This window comes from Knufia obscura (genome assembly GCF_036327395.1).
Source record: "Knufia obscura strain CCFEE 5817 isolate CBS 148926 chromosome Unknown scaffold_19, whole genome shotgun sequence".
Classification (NCBI taxonomy): Eukaryota; Fungi; Ascomycota; class Eurotiomycetes; order Chaetothyriales; family Trichomeriaceae; genus Knufia; species Knufia obscura.
Genome location: NW_027042705.1, coordinates 196084 through 220574, shown reverse-complemented (window position 1 = coordinate 220574; position 24491 = coordinate 196084). Strand labels below are relative to the sequence as shown.

At 52.0% G+C, this 24491-nt stretch overlaps 10 protein-coding genes across 10 annotated transcripts; 5 read left to right on the top strand and 5 right to left on the bottom strand.

Annotated features, from left to right (window-relative positions):
* Positions 1–159: 159 nt before the first annotated feature.
* PMZ80_010660 (uncharacterized protein) lies at positions 160–1035 on the top strand (the record flags this gene model as incomplete). The annotated part of the gene is made up of 1 exon (XM_064879048.1): positions 160–1035. The coding sequence occupies one exon, from the start codon at positions 160–162 to the stop codon at positions 1033–1035; it is 876 nt and encodes a 291-aa protein (XP_064725209.1).
* A 1483-nt stretch (positions 1036–2518) lies between these two features.
* Positions 2519–3655, top strand: PMZ80_010659 (uncharacterized protein; the record flags this gene model as incomplete). The annotated part of the gene is made up of 1 exon (XM_064879047.1): positions 2519–3655. The coding sequence occupies one exon, from the start codon at positions 2519–2521 to the stop codon at positions 3653–3655; it is 1137 nt and encodes a 378-aa protein (XP_064725208.1).
* An 832-nt stretch (positions 3656–4487) lies between these two features.
* PMZ80_010658 (uncharacterized protein) lies at positions 4488–5504 on the top strand (the record flags this gene model as incomplete). The annotated part of the gene is made up of 1 exon (XM_064879046.1): positions 4488–5504. The coding sequence occupies one exon, from the start codon at positions 4488–4490 to the stop codon at positions 5502–5504; it is 1017 nt and encodes a 338-aa protein (XP_064725207.1).
* A 1720-nt stretch (positions 5505–7224) lies between these two features.
* On the bottom strand, positions 7225–8825 carry LAP3 (bleomycin hydrolase; the record flags this gene model as incomplete). Its single annotated transcript, XM_064879045.1, has 2 exons — positions 7225–8398; positions 8449–8825. 2 exons carry the CDS (start codon positions 8823–8825, stop codon positions 7225–7227), a joined length of 1551 nt encoding a protein of 516 aa, XP_064725206.1.
* A 727-nt stretch (positions 8826–9552) lies between these two features.
* On the bottom strand, positions 9553–10137 carry ADI1_3 (1,2-dihydroxy-3-keto-5-methylthiopentene dioxygenase; the record flags this gene model as incomplete). Its single annotated transcript, XM_064879044.1, has 2 exons — positions 9553–10053; positions 10108–10137. The coding sequence occupies 2 exons, from the start codon at positions 10135–10137 to the stop codon at positions 9553–9555; spliced, it is 531 nt and encodes a 176-aa protein (XP_064725205.1).
* A 495-nt stretch (positions 10138–10632) lies between these two features.
* Positions 10633–11871, bottom strand: MMM1 (ERMES complex subunit mmm1; the record flags this gene model as incomplete). Its single annotated transcript, XM_064879043.1, has 1 exon — positions 10633–11871. The coding sequence occupies one exon, from the start codon at positions 11869–11871 to the stop codon at positions 10633–10635; it is 1239 nt and encodes a 412-aa protein (XP_064725204.1).
* A 667-nt stretch (positions 11872–12538) lies between these two features.
* PMZ80_010654 (uncharacterized protein) lies at positions 12539–16309 on the bottom strand (the record flags this gene model as incomplete). Its single annotated transcript, XM_064879042.1, has 2 exons — positions 12539–13354; positions 13403–16309. 2 exons carry the CDS (start codon positions 16307–16309, stop codon positions 12539–12541), a joined length of 3723 nt encoding a protein of 1240 aa, XP_064725203.1.
* Positions 16310–16783: 474 nt separating this feature from the next.
* On the top strand, positions 16784–17675 carry PMZ80_010653 (uncharacterized protein; the record flags this gene model as incomplete). The annotated part of the gene is made up of 3 exons (XM_064879041.1): positions 16784–16864; positions 16917–16996; positions 17045–17675. The coding sequence occupies 3 exons, from the start codon at positions 16784–16786 to the stop codon at positions 17673–17675; spliced, it is 792 nt and encodes a 263-aa protein (XP_064725202.1).
* Positions 17676–18615: 940 nt separating this feature from the next.
* On the top strand, positions 18616–20043 carry LEU2_2 (3-isopropylmalate dehydrogenase; the record flags this gene model as incomplete). Its single annotated transcript, XM_064879040.1, has 2 exons — positions 18616–18923; positions 18978–20043. 2 exons carry the CDS (start codon positions 18616–18618, stop codon positions 20041–20043), a joined length of 1374 nt encoding a protein of 457 aa, XP_064725201.1.
* Positions 20044–20582: 539 nt separating this feature from the next.
* Positions 20583–23549, bottom strand: PMZ80_010651 (uncharacterized protein; the record flags this gene model as incomplete). The annotated part of the gene is made up of 1 exon (XM_064879039.1): positions 20583–23549. One exon carries the CDS (start codon positions 23547–23549, stop codon positions 20583–20585), a length of 2967 nt encoding a protein of 988 aa, XP_064725200.1.
* Between the last annotated feature and the right edge of the window lie 942 nt (positions 23550–24491).

Sequence of the window (24491 nt, the reverse complement as noted above, 5' to 3'; positions counted from 1 at the left end):
GAGTTGGCGGCAACAATGTACCCCCATGTTGACTGTATGACATCTTCATCGACGATTTGTTTACAAATCAGAAAAAGGTAGGTCAGAGCAGCGTTTACTATCCCATATATTCTCACAAAACTCTCTCCTCTTCGTCTATTACTCAAAGCACGCGCAACGATGTCGTCCTATTCTAGAGTCGCAGCTGTGACAGGCGCCAATAAAGGTGTCGGACTTGCATGCGTTCGACAGCTTGCCCTCCAGTACCCGCAGTCCTCGCTCAACAATGGCCCATTCCTCATCTACCTCGCCGCGCGTAACAAGGAACGAGGCGAAAAGGCTGTACAAGATATCCTGCAAGATCCACAACTCAAGGAGGCCAAAGCTTTGCAAAAGGACGGTGGTCTCTCAGAAGTCAAGTACCTGCCTTTGGACATCGATAGCAAGGACAGCATCAAGTCATTCGCTGCAACGTTGAAGAAGGAACATCCTGACGGAATCGATATTCTCTTGAACAATGCTGGCATTGCCATGGATGGCTTCGACGCTAATGTCGTAAAGAAAACATTACACTGCAACTACTACGGCACAATGGAAGCCGTGAAACAAATGCTGCCTCAGATCAAGGATGGGGGCCGCATCGTGAACGTTGCGAGCAGTGTTGGCTTGCTCGATTCCAAGTATGCCGGTCCGATCCGAGAACGATTCCTCAATGCGAAGAAGACCGAAGAGATCACCGATCTGATGGAGGAATTTACAAGTGCCGTCGAGAAGAATCAGTATGAAGGCACGTGGCCCGGCGCGGCTTACAAAGTGAGCAAAGCAGGAGTGATCGGTATGACCAAGACCCTAGCCATGGACAATGCGAAGAGTGGAAGTCGAGTATTGATCAATTCCTGCTGTCCCGGGTATGTGAACACAGACATGACGAAGGGCAGGGGTGCGAAGACTCCTGATGAAGGCGCTCAAACTCCTGTTCTTCTTGCACTTGGTGAGATCGGGGGTTCGAACGCCAACTTTTGGTACAATGGGAAGATTACAGCATGGGAAAAATAGAGCGAGTTGTCTCGTTCATAGTAAGTGTCATGCTGCGAATGCCTGTCCCTGTACAACGGTCGTTTATCGGCGGTGGCGGATGCCGCGGCTTCGATCGCAAGCAGATTGTCGAAGGACGATAGAGAAATTGCTATCAGCATCATCACACTTTCCAAGGCCTTGAGCACAGATCTGCATTGTTAGTCTCGCCCAAGTCACGAGGTGGCGCGGAGGGCCTCTCAATTTGTCAAAAGTGGCTGGAACGAGGTAGCTCTGTTACATTGGTATGGTTTGTCTCGATTGTTAGGGCCATGTGTATCAGCACTTATGCTGTCTTTCTATTATCATGAAGGATGTTCCATGTACGGGCGCAAAAAGCCATAGCTTCCATGTACAGTTCACACGGAACCCGTGCCGAGCCGTAGAAATCCTTCGAAGCCTCCTTGCATTGTGGCAGAAGTCCGTTCAAGCCGGGGAAAGCTACAGGTTGAGTTCGTACCTGCAGCTGTGATTGTCCAATCAAACATACACGAATTACTAGGTTTGCCAGTGCGGCAGGGTCCTCCCGGTGTGTTTGACCAGGTGGCTTGTGCCTGTCGATGAAACGCAAGTGTGGTTCTAGCGTGCTTATCATCCATCCTTTCGAACGAAGTCCCACTTCAAGGACAAAGTTTCGAAGAAGCTGTTTCTGCAAGACCACGTTCTTGACTTTGGCCAACAAACTTATTCAAACTGACGGTTTGTAAGTAACGCTGTGGCTTCGTTGCTGCAGCTTCGCGGTCGCTAGCCTACATCTCGCCTTCTGCCGTTCATCTTAAATCTGAGACTTCTGAGGCGACGATAGTGGCCGATGGCGTGCGGCTTACCCCTTTCGGTGAGCATCCGATGCTGTTTCTGTGCTTAGCCATCTCACTAGAGAACCAAGCACTTCTTCGTCTATTTGAGCCTTGTCGCTAGTTGCTCCATTTCGACTTCGTGGTGGTGTTCAAGCCAGCTTTCTGACATCGTTCATCCTTTCTAACCTGGATTAAGGACGAAATTAACTCTTGCATGCCTGAAAGATGATTGTCCATATCCGCTTCGCTCTGGAGGCGTACGATACTAACTCCATTGAGATGCATCATGCACTCCATCTTGCTGCCACAGCATGCAGTCTTTTCGGCCCTCCGATCTTGTCTCAAGCAAACCTTGTGACCATACTTTCCTTGCGGTGAGCGGGTTGCCGACAAACCTTGTCCAACATCAACCATCTTTCCTTCATATGACTTCGATATCACGATTCGGTTTCGAGCTCGCTGGCCTTCGAGAACACCCTTGCCTAGAAGGTTCAGGATCACACAAAGCTGGACTTTGCTTACCCAGGACCGGATACCACATCTGTCACACTGGCTTTGAACTATTCGACTTCAAGCGGGCTGGATTTCGAGCATGAACGTACGACCGCCCACAATTATACCTTCAACATACCTTCGAGCTTTGCTATAGCTCTACACATTCGTTCTCTATGTCTACACTTCTCGACAAGACGCGCCTTCCGCTCTGGGTGTGGATTGTCATTATTGTCATCGGTTCACTCGTAGTGCTGGCAACCATCGGCTTCACCCTAAGGTACTGGACAGTTCGCCGGCGACAGGCTGCTTTCGTCGATACGTTTGGCGATGAGAATTTACCTCAACGACGAGTTACTGTAAGGCGAGGCCGGGTCGTGGAGTCATCGAAATATCTCTCTTTGACCGGATCAAAGTTTGGACTCAATGCATTCGGACCAGATGATGATTCGAGAGCTGGCGCTCGCAGCAAGAGTCCGTTCGAATGGTGGTCGACGATGAAAGATCGGTCGCAACACCGCAACAGCCAGATTACACAGATGACAACCACAAACGACACATCCTCCATCTACGGTATGCCGAGCAGTCCGAATGCCCACCGAGTCTACCAGGGGCACGATTCAAGTCACACAAATACGAGCCTCTACTCGATCCATAAGGACGACGAAATCGCGGTGTCAGTGACTGAAGAGCCAGCGAGTCCTCCACCAACTATGAAAAACTTCTCGCGTTCGTTCTCTCGTCAAGGCAACCACCCGAACATCTCACCACGTCAGCCAACCCTATCACGAATTGAAGAGTCGTCGCCGCATACATCCATGATTGCCGAGAGGCGTTCACGTGGAGCAAGCTACGCCAGTTACAAACCAGACACAAGGACAAACACACCCTCTCTAGGCCCAGAATCACGAGCCATCTCAACACCTTCTCCACTGCCACCTCGAGGTGAGCAGCAACATCCGAACAGGTCAAAACCTGGTTCCATACACCATGAAGCACGACAAGATTCGCCCTCGGCGGCGCTGCAAGTGCCAATGCGCCCTGCATGCAACGACTCGAGGTCGACATTGGGCGATGACGAGCCAAGACAGTCTCGTGCTTCCAGTCGGTACAGCCTTGTCCCGCCGATCGAAACTTCGCGCAGGCAGTCACAGATTACAGCCCTGCCCGAAGCACCTACTCAAGAGCAAACAAGTGACTACTGGGGTTCGAGGTCAGATCTGCGTACCGTGCAATCAGCCAGCAAGAAAGGCAGGGTGCTACGAAAGAAATCTTCGCAACGAGCAGAGATGGTAACACAAGCCGATTCGTGATCAATATCACTCCATTCATATTTGTTTCTACACACAGCCATTTCCTATTTCCTTTTTGGCATTGATACCAAGAGACATCTGGCCTGGCGCTTGGGTGTCTCAACTTGGCGGTTTGGATTTTACTTACGACATGACGATATGTGGTATCATCTTGCAGACAAGCAAATTAGGCGGGATCTTCTGACCCGGCGAAGTCTATTTTCTCAGACTCAATCTTATCCAGATTCCAGGAACACATATTGTACATAGACTCTCCTGGCAAGAGCAATGGACGAGCTCCCGATCATTCATACTTTGTGTTTAAGGTGCGGCTTTATGTTATCGATCGTGTCTTGGCCTGTCGCATCACAAGAGCTACCTACATTCCTCCCCGTGTCGCTTTGTCTCAAAATTTCCTTCCCGGATGCACCTTCCCGAGATTCACGTTCTTTCATCGAGCCTGCAACTAGTGAGCTCAAACACGGCGCCGCAGCGTCTCAGATAAACCGCAGAACGCCCGTGGGTCTGAAGCGAATACCAGCGGCTCACCTTTTTTGACTGCTCAGACATAGTGTTCACCACCACGATTGATTTATCCCAGGTGCACCGAGTCCCAGCGACGTCATGTCTGAGAATCTGTACAAGCATCAGAACTCAAAGTGAGCTAGTCTTACCATACTTTGTTAGACACTGATCGTGGTTTAGCTCTTCCTCTACACATATACGTCGATCGCAACTATGCACGCAAGATGTTGGCTCGCAGTAACCATCACACATCACCGCCTTCACACGGACACGGCGAGCACTCTACAACCGAAGACTACCGGGCTGTTCAAGCAATATACAGATCAGGATGGCTTTGTTCAAGCGATTCAAGGACATATTAAGACGCAAATTGGCAGCTTCTAAAATGCTCAACACATCTACGTCCTCAGCCAGCACCACAAGCTCCCATGTTTCGGCTGACACAAACCGTAAATGCTATCGGGTGTCCGGATTGAACTTTCTAGGACCCTTGTTCCGACCTCAGACGCCAGTCCATGCGAGAGCCTCCGCTAGTAATACCCAAGCCTCTAAAGACAGATCAGTACATGCTCGAGACGACGAAGATGACACACCCAGGCTTGAACCTGAACCATATGACCTGGTCGAAGGTTGCGAGAGGAGCAATACGACAGCATATTGCGCCACTATCTGCCGCCCTGCGTCTCCCAAAATACACTTTTGCAACCACCGCGAACAGCTCATGCGTTCACACCGTAATACAACCATCATCAGTATCTCCGAAGCATTAGACGGTCCAGACAGCGATCCCAGCACAGATGCTTCCAGTAGCGCTGAGGAAACGATTGACCTGGACAGCAGTACTCTGGTCGGTAGCTTGTCTTCGGAGTCAAAGCATAGCAGTGAGCAGGAAGATGCACCATACACACCTCGGAACTCGTTTGACTGGAACAATTTCAGCGTGGCTCCTTGCACAATCACACCAACGGACCAGTCGTTCGTCTACTGGCTTGCATCGGATGACTCACTCCAGGCATACTTGCAAGCGCTTGCAGCAGACGAAGACAAGAACAGCGCGCGAAATGCGGTAGAGCTGCATAGAGACGTCTTGCCAGAAGGTGAGGACACGGACGATGCATACAACCTGGCGTCAGTCGTATGCTCGCCCAGCCAGCACGAGAGGGACCTCAGCCCGTCTATGTCGTCAGATCACATTACAGGATCGTTCAGAACAGGAAGCTATGTGGTCTATGGCTTCATGCTGTTCGTGGGCGGGTATACATACTTCTTACTTGGAGGACCTCCAACCATTGTTCTGTCGGCAGCGATGAGACTGGCAGGCCAGCTCATCGAGTACTGGCATTGATAGACCCTAGGAGCGCCAAAAGCTGTGAGTTGTGAGAGAAAGAAATAGTTCTGCTAGGCACGGCAAGCATTCGGAGTTGGTGATCGTATGAGAAATGGATAGTCGAACGCCAAATGAAAGCGAGCAGGGATTCTTAGGTGTCGTTAGCTACATGGATGCGCATCATGTCAAATGAAAATGTATATCAGGTTCGTTGTACGGTTAGCGATAGACACGTACTTCGAAGTCCACTATCATTATACCGGCACCCTGAACGTGACTCTCAGTGATCACTGTTGCTAGCCTACTCTCCAACATCAAGGTATGCCCGGTTGCCCTACCTTATGTCGAGCTTCTGGGTTTTCCTCCCACTTCCTTACCCTCCCTGAGTCCTGCCTGCCTGCCCTACAACCTAGGTGCTGCCTTCCTCATCTGCATCGTGCCTTCCCCAAATTGAGGCCGCACCTTCCTTTAGTTTTGCCATTGGATCGCGCCTTCCTCATGCTAGGTGGTGCTTTCCTCATTCTGGGCTGTGCCTTCCTCGACTTTGGATCGCGCCTTCCTTTACTTTCCTCTTCTGCATGGTACTTGCCTCATCTTTTAGTGCTGTCCACCCCATTGTTGGGCTGTACTCGCATGTTGCAGGTGCTAAGTGCAGCTTTGTTCCGGCCCAAGCAAGTTCGTGCTTTATCTGACGCTTGTCTGCATCGTACCTTCCTTATCTAGGCCGTGCCTTCTTCAGTTTGGGTCGTACCTTCCTTGTAGCCTATATCGTGCCTTCCTTATGTGGGTCGCACCTTCCTCGTTCGGGGCCATGCCTTCCTCCTTCTAGGTCGAACCTTCCTTATAGCCTGGATCATGCCTTCCTTCTCTAGGTCATGCCTGCCTCATCTTGGGTCGTACCGTCCTTGTCTGAATCGTACCCTCCCCGAGCCGTACCTGCCTGCTCCGGGTACCAGTCACAGCTTCCTCTTGGCAGGAAGTAAGGCGGCGTGCCTTCCTCGACCCTCGCATGTTGGTCGTGCCTGCTCCCACCGGGGTCGTGCCTGCCCATTCTTGGGACCAGTTGCAGCTTCCGTCCTCACCCAAAGCAGGATCGTTCCTTCTTGATCAAGGCCGTACCTGCCTCGTTCTCTAGGTCGTACCTTCCTCGTGTTGGGTCGTACCTGCCTATCCTACGTGCCAGTCGCAGCTTCCTTGTCAGAGTAAGAAGAGTCGTACCTTCCTCGACCCTCGTATGTTGGTCCCGCCTGCCTCATCATGCGATCGTGCCTTCCCGACTCGAATGGTCGGTCGCAGCTTCCCTCTCGATTCAAGCAAGATCGTGCCTTCCTCTTCAGGTATTTCTCGGTCGTACCTTCCTCACTCCTTGGCCGCGCTTTCCCGTTCTACGGTAGGAGTTTGTCGTAGCTCCCCTTGGTAATTTGATCCCGGACGTGCCTGCTTCATTCTCTTCTTTATTAATTATACTCACCGCGTGAAAGTGAAGCGAGGTGGACGCCTGGCTTGTCATTGAAACATCAAAATCAGAGCAAAGCGCACGTCAAAGTGCCAAAGAAGATGACAGGATGCGCACCCCCGGTCCAAGAGGTCCTGATGGAAAAATGAGAAGGTAAGTGAATTAATGACTTGCCGAACGCCTTCTGGGCTCCACAAGCGCTTTATAGTCTCATGGCTCATAAACATCATGTATCATCGCCAGCGCTCTCTAGCCTATGCGAACTTGTACTTGGTTGTTTGCTCATGCCAGAGCACCCATAGGATCCCACAGTGGTAATACCATAGGCTCCTGGTTCAGTGCATCTCTCACCTCCTTTTCAACGAAGCTGGGATCCACCACAACCTGATACACAAATTCGTCCATCCAGTCATCAGTCATGACGAACCACCCCTTGCTTCCTGCGTTCTCACCCCAGCTATTTTGAACTCGCCACCTGATACTCTTGCCTGTCTTCTCATCAATCTGCACAGCAGTAAGAACCATAGCATGCGTCATCTGCGACTCGCCAACGCGCAGCCGCTGGCTTTTGCTCATCTGTAGGCTGCCATTGCCGCTTCCAAATGCAAGATCATAGTCGAAGAGCTTAGTGTCCATGATTCCCGATGCTGAGTTGGAGAACTTGCCAACGTCACTGCCGAAGAAGACTGGTATGCCGGCCTTGAGCGTCTTTATCGTGGCACGCTTCATGGTTGCCATGTCGACGTTCACGTAGGTAATTGGCCTGTTGCCTCCAACAACATTGCCGAGGCGATCCACCGTCATGTGGGTCAGGTATTTATGCCTGGGATCATTCACAAGAGAAAAGAGGTTGTTCACGTTGCAGCCGGACAAGCTACGCACTAGCGTTGGTGAAGAAAGCTCCATGGCAAGCTGTAGTGGTGTTTTCCTGACTTGGTGGTATTTGTTATCCGCATCGTAATACTCCCATGTGAACTCTTGATCTGGCTTCGGTGGTGGACCGAGCATGAGAGTTAGAATACAGTGTACTTCTTGCATCATGCGGGCTTTTGTAGCGAGGAGTTTTTGCTTCGACGAGGAACACTTCGAGCTTGTAATGAGGGAGCGTATGGTGAGGGCGTCCGAGCGAAGCTTGCTGGTGATGAGACGGCTCATCTTGGAGGACGCCATAGCATTGTAGGAATCTGGATAGAGGGACTGCGGGACTAATCCGTACTTGTATACGATATTGTTGGCCATGTCCCACTGTCCTCCATCGTTTACTGGGGCTTTGAGGAGTTCTTGGACGAGCCGGCTGTCGAGGTCTTGCTCGGTTGTATCGATAATCTGCTCGAGGAACCAGTTTGCTTTCTCGAGTTTGTCCCAAAAGAACAGGTAAGATTGGCTCAATTCAAAGTCTTTCAAGTTGTGCTTCTTCATGATAGCGACTCGGTGGACGTTGGTCGTTGCGAACAGCCTGGGCCGATATCAGCATATATTAGTCTTCGTCAAGGTCGGGTCGCTCACCAGCATCGTCCCGAAGACCTCTGGTTTGTGATAGGAGCACCCTCGAATGGGATCTTGACGTTGAAAGTCTGGGTATCAACAAATGTGTCGACCTTCTGGCTGACAATGGCGTCGACATCGTTGGTGAGCAGAGCACTCAATGCAAGTTTGTTCTTTGGCACAGCGAGCAGTGTTTTCTCCCATTCTTCTGCCTGGGAAAGGGACACAGTCGGGTCGCTCGAGTACGTCCGTGGCAAAACCTTCTCATTGTCGACATGGATGTACTCTTTCTCTACCTCTTGCTGGCGCAGTTTGTCCTCCATTCGCATAGCTCGCAGCTGGTCGATAACACGCTGCTCCATTGCATTCTCCGCCTGCACTGATTGTCCGGAGCCCATCTTGCTATACTTTGTGCTGCTGATAGAACCGCTGCAAGACGATGGTGTTGCAGAGGTCAAGGCACTGCCGCCTACGATACCACTCTCGACGCGTGACAAGTGTCCCTCGGTATGCTTGATTAGGAAGGAGCAGCTGATAAGGTCCTCATCGCGTTTCTCCGATAGACCGTGCTGATGCACGCCCGAAAGATGCCTTGACGGAGTAGTTGCACGTGAAGCCAGACTTCTCGAGGTCACATATTCATTACTCCATAAACTTCTGGCAACATGGACGCCTTTGGCGCTCAAGCATACTCGTGTCTACACATCAGGATGGGTGCATTGATAACCAGACAAGCCGACCACTCTGGTAGCCCCCTCAACTATGAGACTGAGGTGCCTGATCATAGCATGAGGAAGCGTCCTATCATTGACGGCTGAGCCCTGAGGTTCTACCGATGGTGAGGCGTCGATCCGGATGGTCGGAAGTCTAGGACGTTACTTGGAGTGGCGGGCCAGAAGCTGCTTGAGAGAAGGCCAACAGATTCCAGAAGTACAACCCATTTCTGCCGAAACGACGGAGAGGGACGGTATCAGGCAACGAAGTAAGCCACTCAGCAGAAGTCGGTACACATTAGACTTTAGTCGAAAGTGCTGCAGAGATGAAGCAGAGTACTAGCAATTGATAGGTGCTTCTGAGATTCATGTCTATCATCACTTCATCATCGCGTAGCGTCATGTCTTTTTCTCAGTGAGCAGTAACACCCTGCCTCTGCTCTAGATAGGCCTTCCTATGCTCGTTCACATCCGTCTCATCCCCTCTGTTCAACGGCGTCCACTTCGGCTCATCCTTGAAAAGGCGCATAGCCTGGATATAGTTTTCATCGTCTGTGGTGAACCTATGGTAGATTCCTGGAGGCAGGATGATCAGATCGTCCTTCTCAAGTCTGATCCTAATCCAGTCATCACCCTCCGACCTGACGTCGAAGTAGCCTGCGCCATCTCTGATGTATCTGATTTCTTCATCTTCGTGCAGGTGCTCGTCGAAGAACATTTTCACTTTTGATTCGTAGACTTCGCCCATGGCTTGAGGGGATACCGTGATCACATCTCTGTGCTTGTAGTCACGCTGCTTCGCGAGGTCGTCAACGGTAGAGAGGTTGGGGTGGTGCGAGTAGAGGACGCCAATGGACTCGAGGGTGGACTCGGACACTGGGCGACCAGAATCGTGGGGAAGTCGCTGATCAGCCTGCAGAATGCGCAGTCAGCATGGTGGTGGCGGGAGGTACTGAGCGCTACTCACGTCGGTATTGTCAAACCAGTAGGCCTTCATCTTGAACGGTGTATTTGACTGTATTTTTTGAGGTTTGGCAAATCTTTGGGGGAACGGTCTAGAAGTGTTGGAAGACCTGAAACTTAAGTAGAGCGCAAGCTGACGTAGGCCTCGGAGCAAAATCTCAGGCAAATTGCGCAACCACTGAAAATTGGCGCCTTAGGCATGGGTTTGTGCCGATCAAGCTTTGGTGCATCCGGCGTGCGCCAAAGGGCCCGACAAACGGTCTTTTTAACCTGATTATCATTGGTTCAGCCATGTCAGCTTCACCGCAGAGCAGCCAGCTTGCAGCACCTCCACTGGAAGGATTCTGCTCGCAAATGCTTCGCATGAGCAGCGTAGCAGGTCCTAGTCAGATAAAAGGTGGGTTGGCTGTTTCCCAAGGCTGCCATGTGTGGCAGATCTATCCGTTTCGTGTTGTATTGCCCACTCACGGACTGAATGACAGATGATTCGCTAGTCAACGATTGATGAGCCTTTTTATCGATGCTGTACTCAGGTAGGAAGCCCACCAGGCAGCTTGAGGTCATCGTCGGCATCAACTGCTTGCGAGTTGCGTCGGTGTGCAGGAGCCCTCATCCTCAAACCCCGAATCATAGCCTCTGCCTCTTCTTGCGTAGGAAAGCTCTCCTTCGAGCTTACGGAGACAGGCTGAGGCTGCATAAGCCTGTCCCCATCCTTACTCAGTGGTCGATCATCCTCTTGACCCTCGCGTACACGTGTCTTGCCCATACGTGGCCACAAGCCAGGCAAAGGCACGACTTGTACTCTCGGCTCAACAACACGCTCCTCGAACCAAGATTGGATCCTTGATTCTACCAGTTGTGCCACCTTGGGTACATCTTGAAGCCGAGAGCGTGACCCGATTAAGCTCTGGACAGATAAGTCAAGTCTGTAGTCCGGTAGAAAAGAAAACGCTAGGTTCGTCTTGGGTTTGCTGGTAGTCTCACCCTCTGCCTTCTGTAGCGGCGATGTCTCTGTAGCTGGCACAAAACTGATTGAGAGGGTACCCGAAAAACGTACCAGGGAGACTTTGAGCGCCACAGGAAGTACAGCAGACATAGGCTTCGGGTAGTTGAGTATTAGAGCTGTATCAATACCCAGCGTAAGGTTGTCATCGGACATATCAACGTCGACTAGAGCTTGCAATCGGCCTTCCGTACCCAATGCCGAATCGTCCTCTAGCGCAGTGACTCGGACATTGCTGAATATGGGAAACTCTTCACCAACGGACATCTCGGTGATGTTGATCTCGTCAATGAACGCCGGTCTCTTCTCGGGGTTATTGATCGCAGCGGACAGGCTTGCTAATATTCCAGGTCGGTCTTGAGAAGAGTCCTTCAGGTCGTAGGCCGTCTGCCTATATTCCGCTATCGTCTGAGCAATCAGTACATTGAACCAGTCCAAGCTCTCCGGTTGATGAGTATTGTGATTCTTCCTACCATCGCTCCTGTTCGGGACGTGGTAGTAAGTCTTCTTCAAGATCGATGCACTATCTGTCGAGCTCGTAGGCACAGCTCTAAGCACGTTGTTCGAGCTTGCTTTCTTCCTCAATGAGTTAGACGGAGTTTGCCGAGGGCTCGAGCCATGAAAGGACGTGGTTCGGATATGCTTCGACTGACGAGGAGATCGAGAAGGGACTTCACCAAAGATGAAGAACTTTATGAATGCGCCTAGAAGCAGAACAACGGACAGCTGGCCTACAAGTAGGCCTTGGGTGAAGGTCAAGGGCATTGTGTCGTTGAGGTTTGAGGCACAGGCTCAGTTCTCGGCATGCTGCAGAACAGTTGAACTACTTCATCGGTGTAGGGTCGGGCAGTGTCATGGTACTGGTCAACATGCTTTCGTGACCATTGGATACGTGCAGCGTCGAAGTTCGGTGCAAGTCGAAGCGCATCACCGCTTCGCAGGAGTCAACGCACATGGACGTCAACAATGACGTTGCTTAAAATTTGGAGAATTTCCAATGCTCCGGATAAGAAGCTTAGCATGTGAGATAGCCTATTGGTGCCGCTAAGACAAGCGAGAGCGATTGGCTGCTTTAGGCGCGATGCAGGCAGGATATGGGGCGAGCGGGGAAATGCGTGCCCTAGAAGTGCTGTGACACGGCCGGCTTTGGAACGGTCACGGAGAAGCACACTCAACTATATTCATAGAACTAATCCTACAATCCCATCGCGTGCCCTGAGTCCTCCCCTGCAGGTCGCATCCATTACGGTAAGCCAAGCTCAGTATAGCCTCGCCAGCAACACAAGTCCGCCTTTAGGAGCCGGCCTGCTAGTTGTACAGTAGGCCTCGATGCATGGCGCTCTTGCAGTGGGTAGCAGAACCTGCAAAGTCTGTACAGAGTTGTCCAAGCGGGCAGAGTGCATGGCACACCGTGCTCAACGTCTTGGTCCACTCACTTCTGCTTCCTCAATAGCATCAATGGCTTCCCAGCCTCAACAACATCATTCGGCTTGACCAAGAGCTTCTCGACCTTTGCGCCGGCCATGTTCGCTTCAGCATTGACGTTGATCTCGAGTTTCATCGCCTCGAGAATGACCACGATCTGATCCTCCTTTAGCTCGTTACCCTCCTCGACCTGGATTTTCCAAACGTTTGCGTTGACTGGTGCTTCGATAGGCATGATATCTGGGTCGTTGAGTAGCTCTTCGACTGTATCGACAGATACCTTGCCTTCTTCTTTCTGCTTATTCCACCTATCGAGCATCTCCTTCTCGACCTTGTCCATTTCAGCTTGAGCTTCTCTTTGCTTCTGCCGGATCTCCTTGACTTCATCAGCAGTTTCCCTGAGCAGCTTGTTGTGCTCCTTCATGTCGAACTCTGTCTCTTCGTATTCATACTTGTATCTGCCGCTTCGGAAAGTCTGAATCAGCCCGGCGTACTCCTCCTCACTCACTTCATAGAATGTGATCTGGTCGAAGTCATCAAAGAGCCATGGCTTCTCCAAACTGTACCCATTCTTGAAGCCCAAGATATCTGCTGTCGGTATCGATAGACCGGTATTCATGTAGCCTCCAGGCGACTCGACGTTGTACAGGGCCATACATGATCCGCCCCAGCCGACCTGACCCTCGGGCGTCTGAACTCTGGAAGGGTTCATCTTCGGAGACTGAATTCGCTGTCGGGGATCGATGGGAAGTGCTATTGGTAGCGCGATGAAGAAGCCAATCGCAACCACCATGAGGGAGGATTTGGTGAAGATATCTCGCAACTGTCCATTCATTAGCACACGAACCCTGGTTCAACAAGGGCAACTTACCTGCTGATCACTAAAGCCATTGTTCTTCGCGACGAACGCCATTGGATCGGGCAAGTAACTCGCGTACGGTCTCTGCGTCTCCATATATCTCTTCACGGATTCCTCCTGTGCTTTGTTCTTGAATGTGATAGGGAACCTGTACTTGCGACTAGGGAACTTTGCTTCACTCAAATCCCCAATTTGTGTTTCGAGCTTGAGCAAATACTCAAGCAGGGCCTTTCTTGATACTTTCGTAGAGTCGAAGTGCAGAGTCAGTGAGTTACCGCAAGGCATGCCAACATGTAGCGAACCGTTGTCGAACGATATATCTCCTTTAGCTTCTTGCAGCTTTTTGTACAACGTGACCGCTCGGCACCTGTAGTTGAGATCGAACGAGCCGTGACCGTAGTCGACTAGTAGGAAGTCGTCACCTCCTTGTCGGTATGACACCAAAGGCTGGGTTGCTTCTTCTCTGATCTGATGGATTACTGCAGGCTCCCAGCCGTGGCTTTCAGCTGACGGAGGCAGACCTTTGTATTTGAGGGGAGAAACATCGTCGAAAGCAGATCTACCCTTACAGCATTTCTGTATCGAATCGAGGTACTCCTCTACTTCCCTCCTCTTGGCGATCGCATCATCGTAGGAAATGCGATGGAAGCGCAATTTGTTGCCAGCCTTCATCTGACCCACTCGCCACCAGTCTGCTTTCACAACAGTAACACTCGAAAGAAAACCCCCAAAATCTGGTGCATCAATCGGGAACAGACAAGGATCATCTCCTGTCCAGTTGACGGTGCCCACCGGATAACCATATTCGATCACATTGCTGGGATGCGCTCCTCCTTCGCCTCCGTCCGATCTCTCCCACCGCGGTCTCGGTCCGACGAGTCTGATGCCACCTCTAGCAGCGTTATGCGACACCTTAAACGTCGTGCTGTAGAACTCGTCGATAAAGTCTTGCTTCAAGAAGCCTTCATCATGTGGTCCTGGCATTGCTAAAAGGTCCCACTCTTCTGGGTAAACGGGAATGAGGTTATCAGGTAGCTTCAATTCGTCTTTAACTTCGGGCGGATCTTTCGCGAGACCTAGCAGGTCACCAGCAGCCAGCGCTCGGCCTTGGTAGCCGCCCACTGTAGTCATCGGTGCTGTACTCTTGGATCCGAACCACGTTGCAATTGTTGGAAGCCCACCGTAAATCGCAAGGTATGACCTGCACCCCCCACCTGTAGTCTTTCCGATCTTGAGCCTCTGACCTGCGTCAATCCTCTTCCTCGTCCACATAGGGAATTGTGTGCCATCGAGCTCTGCCTCCATCGGCGCTCCACACAGAGCAACGACAGCAGGGCCTAGGAATTTGAGTTCAGGACCACCGAGGGTCATCTCGAGGCCTTCGACACCTTGAGCATTGCCGACGAGTGCATTAGCAATCCTGAAAGCAAGAGGATCCATCGGGCCAGAGTGACCAAATCCACGGCCTACTGTTGGTCGCCCCGGCCAGTCTTCTACCAAAGTATATGCGCCACCAGTGATCACATCAATAGCTGCTGGCCTGTATTCAAAGCTTGACAAGAACTTTGTCATGGTCTTCCCAGACCTAAAGGTGCTGTCGCCGAGGATCGCAGCCAGGAAATCCAGATTGGTAGGTGGTCCTGATATCTGCGTATCCGTAAGCAGTGTCTTGAGCCCTTCGACAGCCTGATCCCGACTTGATGCATGGACCATTGCTTTCGCCAATAATGGATCGTAATTCGCAGAAATCCGGATGCCTCTGTGCACCCATGTATCAATGCGTGACCCAGGCACCTCTTTCCATCTGACCTCCTGCAGTAGTCCTGGTGAAGGTGCATAGTCTCTAGCTGGGTTCTCAGCGTACACCCGTGCCTCGATGGCAACTCCTTCTGGCGAAGATGGTTGTAGCTTGTCGAGATACTCTGCCTGCAGACCTCCCTTGCCTGCTAACTCAGCGTCTGCTTGCTGCAGCATCAGTTCGACCAAGTCGACGTTGTAGCACATCTCGGTAATGCCGTGCTCAACCTGCAATCTGGTATTCATCTCTAGGAAGAAGAAATGACCATGTTCATCGTCGACGAGGAACTCGATTGTGCCGGCTGATCCGTAGTTGGTTGACTCTGCCAACCTAACAGCAGCTGAGCAGATCTTCTCTCGTAATTCTGGATGCTTTGTTACGAAGGGGCTGGGGCACTCCTCAATCACTTTCTGATGCCTTCTCTGGATCGAGCACTCCCTCTCGCCAAAGTGAATAGCTTTGCCCTGACCATTCCCAAAGATCTGCACTTCGATGTGATGTGAGTCTGGGTAGAATTTCTCGATAAAGAGTCCTGCATTCTTGAAAAGGGTCTCGCCTCGAGACTGGACTGTCTTGAATGACTTCCGAACGTCCGCTTCGTTGTCGCATGTGAGCAAACCCATGCCTCCTCCTCCCGCGGTGGCCTTCAGCATCACTGGGTAACCCAGCTTGTTCGCTTCCGATACCGCATCATCCTCCGACTCTACAAGACCTTTCGTGCCTGGCACGATTGGTACATCAGCAGCAGCCGCCAGTTCTCGGGCTGTATGTTTGATACCGAAGTCCTCTATAGCCTTCGGACTGGGTCCAGCAAAATTCATATCGGCATCAGCTATCTGTCGTGCAAAGTCAGTGTTTTCTGACAAAAAGCCGTAGCCAGGAATAATCGCATCGACATCGTGGGATCTCGCAATCTCAATGATCTGATGGCCATCGAGGTACGCTTTGGAGTCAGGCCCGGAGAGCAGCACAGCTTCATCCGCGGCGCCAACATGAAGTGAGGCAGCATCTGCAGCTGTGTAAACCGCGATGGTCTTGACGCCTAGCTTCTTTGCTGTTTTGATCAGCCGGACGGCAATCTCACCGCGGTTAGCGATAAGGAGCGTTTTGAGCTTCTCCATGGTGGGCATATGTACGGTGTGCTCTGGAATGTCCAAGCTTCCTTGAGTCTGAAGCTACTTCGACATATAGATAGCTTCCTGGCTCAAGCTGATGTACTCTCATTACCAGTAGTTCCAAAAGGATCAAAGGATCAAAGGATCCCGAGCGCAAGCCGATGTACTCTGACGACCAGTAGTTCCAAATGAATCCCGAGCGCAAGCCGATGGACTCTGATGATGAACCAGTGTAAACCCGTTGGTTATCATGCATTTGGTTCCACACGATCGACTAGTTGCGGGGAACACTTCTTTAGTGATGTATAATGCGGAGCTTCGAGAACTCTAGGAGTAGAAGAAAGGACTTTGCCGCTCGTAAACCACGAGCCTATGAGGTCAGATCTGGTGAACACATCGGGATTTAAAAGATGCGGCATGCACGTCTCGTAACAATCGCATGCCGACTCTCATGACAAGCCTACTGTGCGAGTGGACGCAATGGCACAACAGATTGATCCGAAAGATGCCCCTCCGCCCGTTCAGCACAAGGCTCTGTTGAACGTCGATTTGGGCGAAGCCGTATGCTAGCAGAAGAGATTGTGGAGCGAACTTCGGGCTAACCCACGAGCAGTATGGGAATTTCAAGTGCGGACCCGACGATGAGATCCTACCACTGATCGACCATGCGAACATTGCATGTGGCTTTCATGCGTAAGTCCACATCAGCGATTGAGAGAGTGACATGGCTGAAAGCTGCAGAGGTGACCCACTCATTATGGCTGACACAGTTCGAAAATGCAAGCAGTACGGGGTGAAGTGTGGTGCCCATCCAGGCTATCCAGATGTCCAAGGATTTGGCCGGCGAGAGATTCAGATGGACGGGGAGGAGCTGACAGCGATGGTAACGTATCAGGTCGGTGCGCTGAAAGGCTTTCTCGATGCTGAAGGTGTCCCGTTGCATCATGTTAAGCCGCACGGAAAGCTGTATGGAGTGATGTGCCGCGATTATGATGTGGCCAAAGCTGTCATGCAAGGTATTCCGAAAGGTGTGCCTGTGTTTGGACTTGCTGGAACGAACATGGAAAAGGCGGCGAATGATTTAGGCATCCCATTCTTTGCTGAGCTATATGGCGACGTCAAGTACAGTAAAGACGGGATGTTGGTGATCGATCGCAAGAAGAAGGCGTGGAAGACGGAGGATGTGGAAGTTCACATCGGACAGCAGCTCAACAGCCAATCGGTAACCGCGACGGACGGCAGCACCGTCAAGCTACCGCTCAAGGACTATCCCATCTCGGTATGTTGTCATTCAGATAGTCCGGGGTGTATGGATATCATTACCACGGTGAAGAAAGTCATTGATGAATTCAACAAGAAGCACGGAAGATAGGAGTCGAAGATTGTCGAACAAGGCATCGGGAAAACTGTACAGTTGAGATTGTCCCTGCCTGAGATAGCCTGCCCTCCAAGCGAAGGTTGGTGCCGCACGTACCTGCTCAGCGTCAATGTATTCACCTGAACCACTCGACTCTCAACGTTACCTGGCTTCATCCTTCGCCTGGGAGCGGTGACCGTGACTATGCTTGAGCGGCTTGTCTACGTTGGAGCTGACAGGCCATAGCGGTGACATGAACATACACGTATAAGCCGTCTAACATAGTACACATGACGCTCTGTGCTAGCTTATGATGATGGGCAGCGGCGACATGACCAACGTCAATAATTAGTAAGTAGAAGATGCCCCTGATCAAGCAAGCCTGAGATCGAGGCACGCTAACGTCATGCTGAGCTATGCCTCTTTGGGTCAAAGCTCAGATGGGATCTGCCAACGCTGCCTGTAGATCTTCTACGGTACGTCCGATATCGCCTCTATCCCACGGTGTCGCCCCTCAATCTATGTTTGAACGCGTCGAGAAACACGTTGAAGGAGGACAAACAAGACGTCACAAGCTGCGACTTACCCGAGGATAAGCCTGGGATCTTCTTGGGTTGCACATCGGCAACGAAGCCGTCCATGATGAATGCGGGCACCGTCTGGAGTCCGATGGATCTCTATAGACAGTGCATTGTTTTGACCTCAAGGACTGACTGATTGTGTTCCTTCGACCTGTTTGCTGCTGCTGACCTGAATATAGTCAGTGACATAGCAAGCATAGCTCCAAACATACCATCTGTCTGCCAGCATTCAAGGCGACATAACTTTCAAGCACAAAGGATTGTCCTAATTAGCTCGAGACTTGTAACACACCCTCTTCAAGAAATCGAGCACCGAGGGCACTATTCTGCCATCCTACCTTCACCCTCGTATACATACACACACTCTACTCAACATGGCGGCACCACTCCTCTCTGGTGGCACAGACAGCCAAACCAATGGCTCCTCTCCCTCTTCACCACAAACATACCGCATCCTCGTCCTACCAGGTGACCACGTCGGACCTGAGGTAATGAAGGAAGCCGTCAAGGTCCTCGAGAAGATTGAGGAAAAGAGACCAAATATCAAATTCCAACTCACACACGACATCGCAGGAGGATGCAGCATGGACAAGCACGGCACACCCATCACAGACGAAGTCCTCAGGATAGGAAAGGAGGACGTTGATGCTATTCTGTTTGGAAGTGTCGGTGGACCAGAGTGGTAGGATCAACTTACATCTCTATCGCAGACTGAACAGCTTCTAACATAGTCCAGGGGCCACTCCTACCCGAACCCCGAATCCTCCCTCCTCCGACTCCGCGCCCACATCGGCGCCTTCGCCAACATCCGCCCCGCAACCTTCTACAGCAAATCTCTCATCCCCCGATCCCCCCTCAAACCCGAGATCGTCTCCGACGTAAACTTCGTCGTCCTCCGCGAGAACTGCGGTGGCGCCTACTACGGCAACAAGGTCGAGGAGGAGGACTACGCCATGGATCCCTGGGGCTACACCACACCTGAAATCGAGCGGTGCGCACGCGTGGCCGGCGCTCTAGCCAGGAAAATGGGCAAAGATGGTCTAGGTCTCGGTAACAGCCCACCCGCCACGGTATGGTCCGCAGACAAAGCCAACGTCCTCGCGAACAGTCGGCTGTGGCGCAAGGTTGTATCACGAATCTTCAAGGAAGAGTTCCCAGATGTGGAACTAAAACACCAACTCGCAGACTCCCTATCCATGCTGCTCATGACCGACCCAGCAAGATTCAATGGTGTGATCGTCACAGACAACACATTCGGCGATATGCTCTCCGACCAAGCAGGCGGTGTAGTCGGCACCCTGGGCGTTCTCCCCTCCGCATCCCTCTGCGGCATCCCAGGCGAAGGCACAAAATGCAACGGTATCTACGAGCCCGTTCACGGCAGCGCACCCGACATCTCAGGAAAAGGCGTCGTTAATCCCGTCGCCGAGATCCTAAGCGCAGCACTGCTACTACGCTACTCCCTCGGCCTCAACGAAGAAGCAGTAATGATCGAAAGAGCCGTCGAAAAAGTGCTCGACGGACAGGAAATTGGTGGTCTAGGTCTGAGAAGTGGTGATCTCGGCGGCACAGCGAGCACAGAGCAGATTGGCGATGCAGTATGCAGGATACTAGGCGATATGCTCGACGGCGGAAGCGGTGCTCATGGTGGAAGCGGCGTTGAGACTAGCACGTTGGGAGAGGACGCGAGGATGGCAAGCCCGACTGATGCCCATGCCAATGAGAATAAGGTCTTCGAGGCGAGGTTGGCGAAGTCGGGCGCTGAGACTGGCCCTCATACTGCATTACCATCGAATGGTTGAGGGGCTTTATTAGACTATCGACTGCTAGGTTGCTTTGCTTTCTTAAGCGACCTCAGGCCTGGTATATAGACATGAAGACTGTTCACCCCACAGTACTTCCGTTACTTATATCGAACTTGTGCATCCCTTTCCTACAGCAAATTCGGGTACTGCCAGGACCATAGTCTACATCCGACGTACTCATCCAAGCTCTGCGATTGTCCAGGTAGCACTTCTAGCATCACTGCACCGAATGCCTCTAGCCACAGGATGAAACCTCCTTAGACAAGAAATCAAGCTAATGTAGGAACAGCCTGAACAAAAGTGGTATGTATTGCAGTGTGTCAATGTGTCATGTCATGGTAGCTGCATTACACCCACTTGCCGTCACATCCACAACATAACTTTCAACTTCGCCGTCCAGGGTTCATAGACAAGCGGTAGACCTCTCCTTGCCGACACTACTCCTCAACATGCAAACCTAAGTAACCCGCCATTCAAACGCCTGCCCACCTGCCTGCCAGCCTATACATCAATCTTCACAATTCGACTCAACTAACTCACATAACAACACAATCCCTCTCCCTCTCCCCATTCGCCCCAGCACCCGCCCGTCTCCTGGCCTCCGCCCCCGTCGGCGTCATAAACGCATACGTCGGCCCCATCGTGCCAGCAGAGTAATCAGGGCTATCCCAGTTCTCCCTCTCCCCACGTCCAGGTACATACCCCATTCCCGGCCTCTGCTCGCGTTCACCACTCGTATAGCCACTCGTTTGACCCTGCGCGTGAACATTCGTAGTAGATGTGCTCGCACGACCCATGGGCAGCGGCAGATCAGTCGAGGAGTGTAGATGCAGTGGACTCCCAACGGGCGGGTTATAAGCCTGTGTCCTCGCCGCCTCGTCGTACGTGGGTGGTGCGTCGGCATCGGCGGCGTCGGCGGGTCGATTGACGGCTGGGTTCCTAACTGGGCCGTTCTGATTGCGCGGTGGGATGATTGGTCGAACTTCGCCGCCTGGATTTGAGCGCAGTGGGATTGGAATACCCTGGCCTGAGCGGCGATTTTGTGTTCCTGGGCGTGTGGGTGGGGAGGGGCGGATGCCGGCGCCGCTGCCACGACCGTTGCCTTGAGCGCCTCCGCCGCGGTTGTTGCGGGACTGGCGCATACGCTGTTCTTCTTCCTCTTGGAGTTGGAGGGCCATGGCGAAGTCTGCGTCGTGTTGTTCTTGTTGTTCTTGGGGTGTCAGGGGCCCTGTTTGGTAGCTGTCGTTTGTGGTAAGAAAGTTTTGATTCGTGGACGTCCGTCGTGGATTCGCGGCATCCGTTGCGCTATATGGCATGGAGTGCCCTGTGCTGTTATTGGCGGAGCTGAAGTCTCCAGAAAAGAACTCTGATCTTGCGCCGTTGATGTCTTCCAGGCTCTCCCATATTATCTCGTCACGATCGGCGTATCCGGCATCCGTGATAAGGGTGTAAAGCCGCTGATCGCGAGGGTGTTTGTATATTGTGCTGAAGTGGTCATTTCTGAATAGGATTGCGAATTCTCCGGGTTGGAGGGTCTGTTGTAGAGCACTTAGACCGTAGGGTGTGAGTTGTGTTGGGTAAGCTTGGAAGAACTGCTTGATGGATGTGATATCTTCCCAGACTGCTTGTTCTTGCTCGGAGAGACCACCTCTAGAGATTTTGTATTCGAGCTCTTCCTCGCCGAATTGTATGGCTTGGGCATCTTCGTATGTTTGTGCTGATCGCGAGAAGGCTCTTGCTGCTTCGTCGTTTGGTCGTGGAAGCCAACCGTGCATCAGCTTGACGTTGAAGGAGCTATAGAGCTTAATATCAGGGGTATTCTCGAATGTGCCTGCCGTGGTTGCGGGCTGTGTTGCTGTTGGCATGGTTGGGGTATCTGCATCCATAAAATTTGGCGCGTCCTTCTGCTGAGGCACGAATCGAGGATTGGCATTCATGCCTGTCCTCAGGCGCATGAGGAAACGATTCAACTCGTCGATTTCGGGCAGCTCAAGACCTTGCATAGTAGAGGCTCTTGCTAATAGCTCGTCCATCAGTGTCTCAATGATCAGGCCTAACGAAACTTGCTCCCTCGAACGTAGTGCATCGTCGAGAGCTGCTTGCATGTCCTCAGTGGCTCCTAGTATCAGCGCATTGACAAGGGCAAGCAGCGGACACGGACCGTTCTTGTTCTGGGTCAACATTGAAGACCTGCGCATCCTCGATGTCCTCAGATCGTACCAATTGAAGTGCTTGATCTGGTATGTCTCATTTCGCTGCTCTCTCATCTTTGCCAGATCAGCTTCGCTAGTAACGACAGCTGGGCGTGGTGGCTTGGCTGGCGGCATATGTGAGGGCGGCGGACCTGGTGGAGGAGCATACATGTCGTCAGATTCTTGCCTCGACGGCCGCGGCGGTTTCGCAGGACCAGGCTCGTCGTCGTCAAGCAGCGACAGCTCTCCAGTAGCCACCGAAGGTCCTGGCGACGGCAGTGCATTTGGTATGGCTCTTAGCTCTTCTCCTAGAGATACTGCTCCATGTTGCTGGTTTTGCGGGCCTCTATCAAGAAGGTCTTCGGTGGATACGGTCTGTTTCTCAGGATCGAAGGAGAAGGCTGACGGCACAGGGGATAGTCTCTGCTGGGCAGCCCATGGATTCGCATTGTGGTCTTGGTGAGGCTGAGACGGCACAAGAGGTGCTTGTAACTGAGGTATCGGCGGCGGCGCTTGCTGTGGAGGCGGTGGAGGAGCTGTAGTTGGGGCTTCGTGTATTGCTATCTTTTCTTCCGAGGGATTGTTGAGGTTGAGCTGACCTAATCTGTCTATTGAAGGAGAACTTCTCAAAGGATGTGGATGGTGTTCGCTTGCTTTTCCTTTCGGCTCGGATGCCCAATCTGCGGGACCTTCTGTCGGGGGCTGTAGGTATGTCTCGCTAGGTCGTCTGAAAGGATTGTTCGAGCTCAAACCTGTCGGCTGCGGCACCAGGTCGGGCTCGTTCTGGGGCGGGTGACTCGAGGGAAGGGGTTTGCGCTTGACGGTGGACGAAGGTTGAGGCACAGAAGTATCGTTCACAACATGTAATTCCCTCGAGAATCTCCCGCTGTCATCTCGTTCGTCCTGCTTCTCCTCCGGCGCTTCATCGTCCCACCACTCTCGCTCGGGCGAGCGGTCACTATCCAGAGACGAGCGAGGAGTGGCTTCACCTGACCAGCCTGGTCTTAGCACATCAGGTAGGTTCTGTAAGCTGTGATTTGACTGGGTGGGGGCCGTGTTGTGTCCTGGCTTCAGCAAGTCTGGTATATCGTTGTGGCTATTCTGCTTGTCTGCTCTTGGGCTGTAATCGTCTTGCCATGGATTGCCCATCTCTTCGAAGTTCGAGGCTGCATTGGATCGCGAACCGGCTTGAGGCACAGGTGGTATATCACTCGAGTCTACCTGGTGGTGAGACTGCTGAGTTGAGAAATCTGGAGGAGGGGCAGGTGGCGGAGAGGTTGGGTACGGTATCGACGCTTTGCGCACCACCATTGTGTTTGTACAGCTCAGTCACAATCACAGGTAGCACAAACCACGATCTTGAGGAACCTGAAGCGATTTGGGCTGTCACACTGGCAGTTATGCGACTCGGCTGTACATCATCTGCAACTGCACTGCAAGGCAAGGCAACCACAATAACTTATGCGCGATAGAAGCGAGCTGACAGATATGGCATATCTCGGGAAAGATTGAATGTAGCTTATAATATGTTCAATAATTAGTCTTCTATGCAATAGCGTTTCTTCTCGAATGCACTCAGATACAAGATGCTTCCACTCGTTCGCTGCGCGTCTGCTGCTCTGCGGTTTCCATCAAAACTCTCGGCCACTGCCGCACCAGTGACGTCTGCTCGGCCTCCAAATCCTAGGCCCCGTGCTACCAAAATGGATTTTTTCCCTCACTTGCCTTTTCGCGCTTTACCCAAGCACTGTCTTTAGCTACAACGGCCCGACCGTTTAGACATGTACTCTGTAGCGATTTGCAAGGCTCAGAAGTTTTCTGTGTAGAGGACCATTTCAGACTACGCCCATGATCACCGAAAATGATATTGAGGTCAGATCACCTCAGCTAAATTTAGACAAGCCTGGGCGGGACATCTTCGGCTCCGCGATTGCCGCCCCCCTTCATCTAGGCATGAACTCAGCTCCATAAGGACCTGAATATCGATATTGATGGTGGCCTTGAAAGGACGTATGTCAGCAACCACCATACCCAGACATACCAGTACCAGCAGTAAATTGTTTGCCCGAACGTGAAGAACTGATTGTGGTAACAATATATTCAGCGCCGGCCCTTTTGCTAAGGTAGACTATAGATGGATCTCGCCAGACACCTCGCTCGACGCTCGTGCTCAATTTGTAGAAGTCATGCCCAATATATCCAGATTTTCAACCTTGACCCCATCCCAGGAGTACCCAACCGAAACACCCACAA